Source organism: Haliotis cracherodii, unplaced genomic scaffold, assembly GCF_022045235.1.
Source record: "Haliotis cracherodii isolate W230 unplaced genomic scaffold, xgHalCrac1.p SCAF_6, whole genome shotgun sequence".
NCBI lineage: Eukaryota > Metazoa > Mollusca > Gastropoda > Lepetellida > Haliotidae > Haliotis > Haliotis cracherodii.
This window is the reverse complement of record NW_027266319.1, coordinates 11,351,081-11,362,614: the sequence shown is the minus strand read 5'-3', so window position 1 is coordinate 11,362,614 and position 11,534 is coordinate 11,351,081. Positions and strand designations below refer to the sequence as shown.

The 11,534-nt window shown below is 46.4% G+C and overlaps 3 protein-coding genes across 3 annotated transcripts; all 3 read left to right on the top strand.

Moving 5' to 3' along the window:
- Nucleotides 1–2,130: 2,130 nt before the first annotated feature.
- On the top strand, nt 2,131–2,595 carry LOC139446233 (uncharacterized). The gene has a single exon (XM_071227585.1). It carries the CDS (start codon nt 2,131–2,133, stop codon nt 2,593–2,595), a length of 465 nt encoding a protein of 154 aa, XP_071083686.1.
- Nucleotides 2,596–2,631: 36 nt separating this feature from the next.
- LOC139446232 (uncharacterized) lies at nt 2,632–3,432 on the top strand. Its single transcript, XM_071227584.1, has one exon. It carries the CDS (start codon nt 2,632–2,634, stop codon nt 3,430–3,432), a length of 801 nt encoding a protein of 266 aa, XP_071083685.1.
- Nucleotides 3,433–3,774: 342 nt separating this feature from the next.
- LOC139446231 (merozoite surface protein CMZ-8-like) lies at nt 3,775–4,410 on the top strand. The gene has a single exon (XM_071227583.1). The coding sequence runs from the start codon at nt 3,775–3,777 to the stop codon at nt 4,408–4,410; it is 636 nt and encodes a 211-aa protein (XP_071083684.1).
- The last annotated feature ends 7,124 nt before the right edge of the window (nt 4,411–11,534 follow it).

Here is an 11,534-nt window from a genome sequence, read left to right as displayed (position 1 = left end):
CAGAGGAGTATTTCGTGTTTTCATAAAAGCCAATCATGGAAATTCCCGTCTCGTTGAAAGCGAAAATCATCGCGATGAAAGATACAAGAGGTCTGTCTGGCTCTGTATGCGGACATACATCAGTCAGTGGAAACTGTGTGCTCAATTGAAGCGAAGATGAATGCCTGCACGCGCGAAAATGGTACCCTGTCATCCTCCAACAGGTTTTCCGTGCATCGGCCACGACAAGACATAAATACTATGGAATTAGTGACTGGACGAGTAAAGACGTAGTTTTAAAGGGGATAGGCGGGTTTGTGTGGAGAGCGAGAATTTATAACTTTATGAGATATATGAGGCAAATGTCCTCGTGAACCCCTGGTGACATTTCTACCAACACCACTTTTTCAAACGTCACCTCCTACCAACGCTGGTGCAATATTCAAATCACACCACCACACCTTCATTTTCTAAACCATCGTGTCACCTTCATCTCCTGTCACCCCTTCTGTCACCTTCATCTCCTGTCACCCCTCGTGTCACCTTCATCTCCTACCTCCCCTCGTGTCACCTTCATCTCCTGTCACCCCTTGTGTCACCTTCATCTCCTGTCACCCTTCGTGTCGCCTTCATCTTCTGTCACCTCTCGTGTCACCTTCATCTCCTGACACCCCTCATGTCACCTTCATCTCCTACCTCCCCTCGCGTCACCTTCATCTCCTACCACCCCTCCAGCCACCTTCATCTCCTGTCACCCCTCGTGTCACCTTCATCTCCTGTCACCCCTCGTGTCACCTTCGTCTCCTACACCCCTTCTGTCACCTTCATCTCCTGCCACCCCTCGTGTCAGCTTCATCTCCTACCTACCCTCGTGTCACCTTCATCTCCTACCACCCCTCATGTCACCTTCATCTTCTGACACCCCTCGTGTCACCTTCATCTTCTGACACCCCTCGTGTCACCTTCATCTCCTACCTACCCTCGTGTCACCTTCATCTCCTGTCATCCCTCGTGTCACCTTCATCTCCTGTCACCCCTCGTGTCACCTTCGTCTCCTGCACCCCTTCTGTCACCTTCATCTCCTACCACCCCTCGTGTCAGCTTCATCTCCTGTCACCCCTCGTGTCAGCTTCATCTCCTACCTACCCTCGTGTCACCTTATCTCCTACCACCCCTCATGTCACCTTCATCTCCTGTCACCCCTCGTGTCAGCTTCATCTCCTACCTACCCTCGTGTCACCTTCATCTCCTACCACCCCTCGTGTCACCTTCATCTCCTACCTACCCTCGTGTCACCTCCATCTCCTGTCACCCCTCGTGTCACCTTCATCTCCTACCTCCCTCCAGCCACCTTCATCTTCTGTCACCCCTCGTGTCACCTTCACCTCCAACCATCCCTCGTGTCACATTCATCTCCTACCACCCTTCGTGTCACCTTCATCTCCTATCTCCCCTCGTGGTTACCTTCTTCTCTTACCACCCCTCCTGTCACCTTCATCTCCTGTCACCCCTCGTGTCAGCTTCATCTCCTACCTACCCTCGTGTCACCTTATCTCCTACCACCCCTCATGTCACCTTCATCTCCTGTCACCCCTCGTGTCAGCTTCATCTCCTACCTACCCTCGTGACACCTTATCTCCTACCACCCCTCATGTCACCTTCATCTCCTGTCACCCCTCGTGTCAGCTTCATCTCCTACCTACCCTCGTGTCACCTTCATCTTCTGTCACCCCTCGTGTCACCTTCACCTCCAACCATCCCTCATGTCACCTTCATCTCCTGACACCCCTCGTGTCACCTTCACCTCCAACCATCCCTCATGTCACCTTCATCTCCTAACACCCCTCGTGTCACCTTCACCTCCAACCATCCCTCCTGTCACCTTCATCTCCTGTCACCCCTCGTGTCAGCTTCATCTGCTACCTACCCTCGTGTCACCTTATCTCCTACCACCCCTCATGTCACCTTCATCTCCTGTCACCCCTCGTGTCAGCTTCATCTCCTACCTACCCTCGTGTCACCTTCATCTCCTACCACCCGTGTCACCTTCCTCTCCTGCCTACTCTCGTGTTACCTTCATTTCCTACCTCCCCTCGTGCCACCTTCATCTCCTACCACCCCTCGTGCCACCTTCATCTCCTGACACCCCTCATGTCACCTTCATCTCCTACCACCCCTCGTGTCACCTTCATCTCCTGTCACCCCTCGTGTCAGCTTCATCTCCTACCTACCCTCGTGTCACCTTATCTCCTACCACCCCTCGTGTCACCTTCATCTCCTGTCACCCCTCGTGTCAGCTTCATCTCCTACCACCCCTCATGTCACCTTCATCTCCTACACCCCTTCTGTCACCTTCATCTCCTGCCACCCCTCATGTCACCTTCATCTCCTACCTCCCCTCGTGCCACCTTCATCTCCTACCACCCCTCGTGCCACCTTCATCTCCTACCACCCCTTGTGTCACCTTCATCTCCTACCTACCCTCGTGTCACCTTCATCTCCTGTCACCCCTCGTGTCACCTTCATCTCCTACCTCCCTCCAGCCACCTTCATCTTCTGTCACCCCTCGTGTCACCTTCACCTCCAACCATCCCTCATGTCACCTTCATCTCCTGACACCCCTCGTGTCACCTTCACCTCCAACCATCCCTCATGTCACCTTCATCTCCTAACACCCCTCGTGTCACCTTCACCTCCAACCATCCCTCGTGTCACATTCATCTCCTACCACCCTTCGTGTCACCTTCATCTCCTATCTCCCCTCGTGGTTACCTTCTTCTCTTACCACCCCTCCTGTCACCTTCATCTCCTGTCACCCCTCGTGTCAGCTTCATCTCCTACCTACCCTCGTGTCACCTTATCTCCTACCACCCCTCATGTCACCTTCATCTCCTGTCACCCCTCGTGTCAGCTTCATCTCCTACCTACCCTCGTGACACCTTATCTCCTACCACCCCTCATGTCACCTTCATCTCCTGTCACCCCTCGTGTCAGCTTCATCTCCTACCTACCCTCGTGTCACCTTCATCTCCTACCACCCCTCGTGTCACCTTCATCTCCTACCTACCCTCGTGTCACTTTCATCTCCTGTCACCCCTCGTGTCACCTTCATCTCCTACCACCCCTCATGTCACCTTCATCTCCTACACCCTTTCTGTCACCTTCATCTCCTGCCACCCCTCATGTCACCTTCATCTCCTACCTCCCCTCGTGCCACCTTCATCTCCTACCACCCCTCGTGCCACCTTCATCTCCTACCACCCCTTGTGTCACCTTCATCTCCTGTCACCCCTCGTGTCACCTTCATCTCCTACCTCCCTCCAGCCACCTTCATCTTCTGTCACCCCTCGTGTCACCTTCACCTCCAACCATCCCTCATGTCACCTTCATCTCCTGACACCCCTCGTGTCACCTTCACCTCCAACCATCCCTCATGTCACCTTCATCTCCTAACACCCCTCGTGTCACCTTCACCTCCAACCATCCCTCGTGTCACATTCATCTCCTACCACCCTTCGTGTCACCTTCATCTCCTATCTCCCCTCGTGGTTACCTTCTTCTCTTACCACCCCTCCTGTCACCTTCATCTCCTACCTCCCCTCATATCACCTTCATCTCCTACCTCCCCTCGTGCCACCTTCATCTCCTAACACCCTGCGTGTCACCTTCATCTCCTAACACCCCTCGTGCCACCTTCATCTCCTGTCACCCCTCGTGTCACCTTCATCTCCTGTCACCCTTCGTGTCACCATCTCCAACCTCCCCTCGTGTCACCTTCATCTCCTACCACCCCTCATGTCACCTTCATCTCTAACCACCCCTCGTGTCACCTTCATCTCCTACAACCCCTCGTGTCACCTTCATGTCCTACCATCCCTCGTGTCACCTTCATCTTCTGCCACCCCTCGTGTCATCTTCATCTCCTGTCACCCCTCGTGTCACCTTCATCTCCTACCACCCCTCGTGCCACCTTCATCTCCTACCTCCCCTCGTGTCACCTTCATCTCCTACCTGCCCTCATGTCACCTTCATCTCCTACCTCCCTTCGTGTCACCTTCATCTCCTACCACCCCTCCTGTCACCTTCATCTCCTACCACTCCTCATGTCACCTTCATCTCCTACCACCCCTCGTGCCACCTTCATCTCCTACCACCCCTCCTGTCACCTTCATCTCCTACCACCCCTCGTGCCACCTTCATCTCCTACCACCCGTCGTGCCACCTTCATCTCCTACCTCCCTTCGTGTCACCTTCATCTCCTACCTCCCTTCGTGTCACCTTCATCTCCTACCACCCCTCATGTCACCTTCATCTCCTACCACCCCTCATGTCACCTTCATCTCCTACCACCCTTCGTGGCACCTTCATCTCCTGACACCCCTCATGTCACCTTCATCTCCTGACGCCCCTCATGTCACCTTCATCTCCTAACACCCCTCGTGTCACCTTCATCTCCTACCACCCCTCGTGTCACCTTCATCTCCTAACACCCCTCGTGTCACCTTCATCTCCTGACAACCCTCATGTCACCTTCATCTCCTAACACCCCTCGTGTCACCTTCATCTCCTGACACCCCCATGTCGCCTTCATCTCCTGTCACCCCTCGTGTCACCTTCATCTCCTACCACCCCTCATGTGACCTTCATCTCCTGCCATCCACGTGTCACATTCAACTCGTTTATATAACCACGTGCCAAGTCGATAGTGCAGTATTGGGAACACATGTATAACGTTCCCTGCCTAAACGATGGTTTCTGCTTCAATGACAAATTGAAATTGTGTGTATAAATGAAAGTCTCTTTTTGATTGAATTGTTCTCGTAAAGCAAAGAACCGTGTAAAGCACGTCTGTTCACAACTCAACTGACACCGTGCAACTGTTATATCACTGCTGGAGTTTAACGAACTTCGGGTTACGGGTTTAGAAAGAAATACAATTTTCTGGCATTTTCGTTTGGAATTACGGAATGTGACCGGGAAGTACTTGCGTGTTTACGAACAGCTGAGTCTGTCATTAGTTCTGCCAGGGGATTCGAGGAAGTATCAACTCTTTAGATTACAGTCACATCAACGACGGTGCCTTTGGAGTAACGTTGTTGTATTAAGTCCATTCTTGGTGTCTGGAATCGTGCTAAAAGCGGCGTAAAACCAAATGACTCGCGTATTTCGGAGGTTCAAATATAACCAAGGAGGTGGAAACTTGATGGTGGCCCCACCGGTATCACAGATAAGCGCAAACTGTCACGACAATATACCCAGACACATAACGAGTTGGGTGTGACAGACACAAACTATCCCAAGACACAATACGCGTCGGGCGTTACAGACACAAATGGGTAAAGTTACCGCAATATACCCAGACACAATACGAGTTGGGCGTGACAGACACGCCTCTGTGGTCTAGTGGTAGAGCATCCGCCCGGAAGCGGAAGTAAGAGGCTAAAACAAGGACTGGTCGGCTCTGAGTCAGTACACTGTGTCTGAGTGGGGTATTCATGTTAAACTGCGGCATGGTGTCTCAGTGGGCTAGCAGTATAAATCGACATCAGTCCGGACTACTACAAGCAAACACACACACACACACACACACACACACGCACGCACGCACACACACACACACACACAACACACACACAAAAACACACACACACACACACACACAAAACAAAAAAACAGTACGTCCTCGTTGACTCTATTTGACATTTGTATTAATAATGTGCATATTTATAATGCTCCAATCCACCCCCGAAAGCATCTCAAAGCGCTTCATTATTACTCCGGTCAGAGTGTATTCTATTTCTTTCTCAACTCCATTGGGAGTATACAACCCAAGCTGCCTATGAGGCGCTAGTAGATTAACATTCTCGTTACTATCTGATCCTACCGGATACCAATTCACTGCTGATGAACAGAGGCATATTTCGAACAATGTCAAGCCTTATGAGACACAATACAACCCAAGCTGTCTATGAGGCGCTAGTAGATTAACAGTCTCGTTACTATCTGATCCTACCGGATACCCATTCACTGCTGATGAACAGAGGCATATTTCGAACAATGTCAAGCCTTATGAGACACAATATGTGCTACGTGTGCCTAGCTGCCGAACGCGATCACCCACCACGTGCTTAACCTCCCCTGATTTGTGACCTGTGCGTTGAAGACAAGAACACTGCCACCACATAGTGAATATCATATGCGATAAGGCAAACAACCTGCGGATATCCTAAAAAATTAGTAAAAAACATATCGATTCCAAATAAGCCGTGTATATCAACAAAACGTCCATAAACATGTTTAATTCTCTTTGCTTTACATATTTTTATATATTTTTATGCTTTCAATTAAAGTCGAGGTAAACATAAGACTGTGTTTACCCGGTAAGCACATACCATTCAGAACTCCAAATCGGACCTTTCCTCCTCGACAGCATTGATTGACTGCATATCAAAAGGCGCGAATCAATCATCCAACTCAATCGGGCAACATCGTATCAGTTTACAAGTAATGCTTTAATGTCGAAAGTAAACAAAGTTTCTCACGACCGACACACAGGACTCGTTCGAGTGAAAAATTGGTCTTTAAGTATTAATTACGTTCGTGTACCGGCTTTCTACATGCGAGAATTAAGGCTCTTCACCGCCACCCGCCTCTGGCAATTAGAGCCTTTTTCCAGATCAATACATATTTGCATGTATTCCCCCAAGGGCAAATCTATTAGGGGCAGCATACATGTTGCGGGAGGCTCATTCTATGAAACACGGGGGACAGAGGGGTTAATTTGCTTGGCTCATCAGGAGGGTAAAGAAACAGGACATTTTCATTTTGCTGCATTTCTTTTGGATCCGCCAGGTTAAAGGGAAGACGTCGACCTCATTAGCCTGGTAGCTAATAGTTGATACATGTACGATAGACGCATTGGGCTGTCTCGTTCATCATAATTGCTTCGTATTTGGACATGGATCCTCTCCTAATGGTGGCAAAATCTGAGAGCTTGGGGTCGCGAATGATTTGTCGTCTGATTCTATCTAACTTTTGTTTCACCAGTAAAGTTTCAGACACAAATTAATATTGGGGAGAGGGCCATTACGCCGATTTGAACAGTATTTTAATCATACCACCTGCGCGTCAGCTTAATGTGGGAGGAAAGCCCGAAGTGATCACGATTAAACACAAGTACTGGTTTGGCGTTGACAAACCAAGGATAATATTGACGATGAATCTGAGATTGTAACCCACGGTCAGCGGATCCTGCCATGCCTAAGGGATACAACTCTGCACAGCGTATTGCTGTCCCTTGGATTACTGGGACGCCCATGCTCCAAAGCACAAAATAGCATGGGGAGGTTATGACAATGATAACCATATCTTCAAGCTTATAATCTTCTGGGTAATAAGAATAATTTTTCTCTGTGATGGAATTATATTGGCATTTACGATTTAAAACTTATGGCAGGCCCATAGGCGACATAGTACCCATATTTTGAGTTTTCGAACCATTTTTTTCACTTTTCTTCCTTAGAGTGTCCCCATGAAAACAACATGTTGAATTTGCTAAATCCTTCTGACGAGACTGGCCAAAGCACGCAGTGTTATGGACAAATGGGTTTCCATAATTAAAATTGGACGTGTTTTAAAATCCGACACTTCTTTATGTAGTAATTACGGTACTCATCTATTGAGGTTGAAAGAACAAAAAAAATTATTATTTCTTGAATCAATCGAAATAAAAATTGATGATAACTTCAGTAATGTCGAATGACATTAGTTCCTTCGGAAAACATCTTCGACGGTTTTGACCTTCAGAAGAAGCATTACCTAACCTTGTTTGTTTGTTGTTAACGCCGAACTCAGCAACATCCAAGCTATATAACGGCGGTCTGTAAATAATCGAGTATGAACCAGATAATCCAGTGATTGCATCACTGCTTCGGGATACGATGACATGCTTCAACCTAGTCATCGAGTCTGACCACCCGATCCAAATTTTGTTTACCTTACGACGAACATTACCTAACTACCATATACAAGACCCGTGAAGATCCGGGATAGAATAGGTCTTCAGCAACCATGCTTCTCCCAAAAGGCGACAATGCTTGTCATAAGAGGCGACTAACGGGATCGGGTGGTCAGGCTCGCTGACTTGGTTGATGCATGTTATCGATCCAAATTGCATGGATCGATGCGCATGATGTCATTCACTGGATTGTCTGGTCCATACTTGATTATTTACAGACCGCCTACTCACAGATCAGCCTGGTTCCCTGGGTATGCTGCGACGGCGCTACAGTGTAGCGCCACCGCAGCATACCCAGAGAACCAGGCTGGTAGCAGAGTTTTCCTCTGATTATGAATTTTTTTGTTGTTGCTAAATTAATTTCCGAAATCATGTACATGTCGGCCCCTTTTGAATAGCCTACCTGCATGCATATATCAATTTACAGCGGACAAAAACGAAGTATGCAGGATCAAAGAGGCCCAGGACGTACATCATCCTCAACAAGGTCTTCCATTAGGAAATTATAAAAGAAGGAGAATGTTGCCGTTCAGGAATGTTTTATGTGTGTTTGCGGGCAATGCATCAGTCAGATGGGAGCGAAAACATAACTACACATGGATACTAATCGATATATTGTCTGTAGCTGACTAAAAACTCATTTGTTTTCTTTTCATGATGAATGTGTTCTATATCTATGTAACCAAGCATGAATCATGGTGCACGAAGCATGCCACACAATGGAAATACTCCGGGCAAACTGATAGGTTGTTTTTCTATTAATCCTGACTTGAGTTTACCTCAGACTGGATTGTTTGGATGTGTGCACAATTATGGATGTTGAAACTTTGAAGAACGTGGGGTTGTAAGTAGAAAACAAACCTTGACAATAAAGATGTCCTACAATTCCCTTTATGACTTGTACCACTGTTCCCATGTTTCTTCAGGTAAAGAATTGACTTGCCTTTGCATGCGTTTGTTACGGGTGCCACCTGTGGGGCAGGATACCTTTTCACGGACACCTGCCGCGTTATCACTATTTGGTTGTGATTAATAAACATCTGCTCTTGATAGAGTCGGAATCTTACAATGGACTCTCCTTTCGGGTAAGATTTCTTATAAAAACGGATTGAATTTTTTCATATTTATTGAAAACATGAAATAATATCAATGAAGGGACAAGAGGTAGAACTGAAACATCGTAACAAACAAGAAAAAAAGACAAATTTCCTCGTGAGGTTTTCACTCATTTGCTATCTCAATAGCTTTTGATAGTACCTTTAATTGTAGACTAGCATCTAGTCTAGAAATGAACATAATTTACAGAAAAAAACAGTTCTTAAAATATAGCTCTAAAATATAATTGCAAAAGAAACTTTCTTCACTTTCTGTTACTGTATTAAACTAGACTTGCGAAATATTATAGACTTGCGTGGGCTGTATTGGGTATATTTGTTTCAGTGTCTGTATGACAGACTATAGTAACTGTACCGTACAGTCACCATGAAAGAATAAAGGAGGTTGATCAATGTCACTTAAAGATGTAGATTTAAAGTTGTTACGTGTCTATTCCGAAATTGAAACAATATGTTAACCCAGCAATCTGAACCTAGTGTGAAACCAACAAACAACCAACAGGCGGTATACAATCAATACATGTGTTACTAAAATTAACTAGGTTCATCACAAATCAATACAAATTACTGCACATCTATTACAGTGTCAGTACACAGTAGAGTAGTAGTACATTATCCAATTGGAATAAATAATATGACGGCAGTGTTCAGTATCAAATTCAAAAATACAGTTGTGATAGGAAAAGTCAGTGATAATAATATATATTCACCCAGCGGCGACAGTAGTCAAGCTTTCATTATGGGATTAGGCAGGGAATCGAGGATGATGAGTGATCCTCACATGAAAGCTGGTCTTGACGTGATGAAATTGTGTGTGAGTGTCAGTTACACACGTTATTGTCCTCTTATATTGTCAAACCAGATACTGGAAAGTTCCATATAATACCATCAAAACATAGAACATTCTCCATGTTTCTATAACATACTATCACCGTCCGCGGTATCCGGACCGGACGTTTACACACCACACTAGCATCTTAACATAGTAACTTCCTGACGACTGCTTACATTGCCCAAATACAATGCAATGGGCGTCTACCGAATCTCAACAGAAACAATGTAACACCGTTACAACCATTATCAAACAATAAGATACACCACGATATAACAGTCAATAATCGTAAACAAAACGTCAACGCCAGAGACTTACCAGTCCCGATTATCTGCCGAAACAGATTCTAATGGGTGTGAAAGGCCAAAGAGTGGTGAAAATTATATGAATGGATCACAATCAGTGATGACACCAGGTGTTCGCGAAAAGGGTAAGCATGTCTTGTTCAAGCCTTTCTCCCACACCCGAGAGAATAAATAAATAAAGAAGTCCAACTCAAGTCTAGAATGAGTCATGAAATTAAGGGTGGTTCTGGGATCCTTTTGGATTTTATTGTTTATTGACATATATGTTTAAATAAGAACTTTATTTCTGAGACTAAATTTCAGTCTAGGCCTGTCCTTCTGGTCGCAGCCGCTCACACAATTTGCTTGAAAAAGTGTTTGTTTGTTGCCTGGGCGACGCACAGCAGTTCTGCCATACCGCGACAGACTGTAAACATTCAAGTTTTGACCAGACAGTCAAGTGATGGACCAGACAATCCAGTTACCACCTTGTTCTAATTTACACCTGCCTTAAGCGCCGGTATGAATTCTTACACAAAGTAAGTGAGTGGGTTAGGTTTCTTTACTGCGGATCAATTTGATGACAGAATAATGAGTGATTCCAGATTACAGCATAGTCCCTCCACATGTATTCTTTTGTGTTACAAAAAAATTATGTCTAAAAATATGCAAGGAACCAACAACAGAACTGAAGAGAAAGAATTAAAATTAATTATTCCATTCGAGTAGAAAACGAAACAATTGACTGTTATTCATACTGATGCAGTATGGGCAATATCCTGCGGGAGAAGTCCCCCTTACACGCCGGGCATCAACTCGTCTCCATTAGGAGACTACATAATTGACATAAACGCGTTTCTTGCATATCCTTAATAGCCGAATGTTCCAAAGTTCTGGGGGGGGAGGGGGGGGGGAGAGGGGTCGGGTAGCCTAGTGGTTAAAGCGTTCGCTCGTCACGCCGAAGACCCGGGTTCTATTCCCGACATGGATACAATGTGTGAAGCCCATTTCTGGTGTCCCCCGTCGTGATATTGCTGGAATATTGCTAAAACCGGCGTAAAACCATACTCACTCACTCCTTTTACGGTACCCTGCACATTATTTAGGGCTGGAGACCGGCAGAAACCTTAGGTGTGAATCAACTTCTCCACTGTGACATCAGATATTCAGAATCCTTTGATAGTGGGTTCGAATCATGATTCGCTCTGACTGTTTGTTTGTCGGCGCCGTCCTAGTGTGTTTACCAACGTGGTGTATCATTTGGGTTTTATCTCACATTGCAGTTCACATCACTGAAATACTTCTCA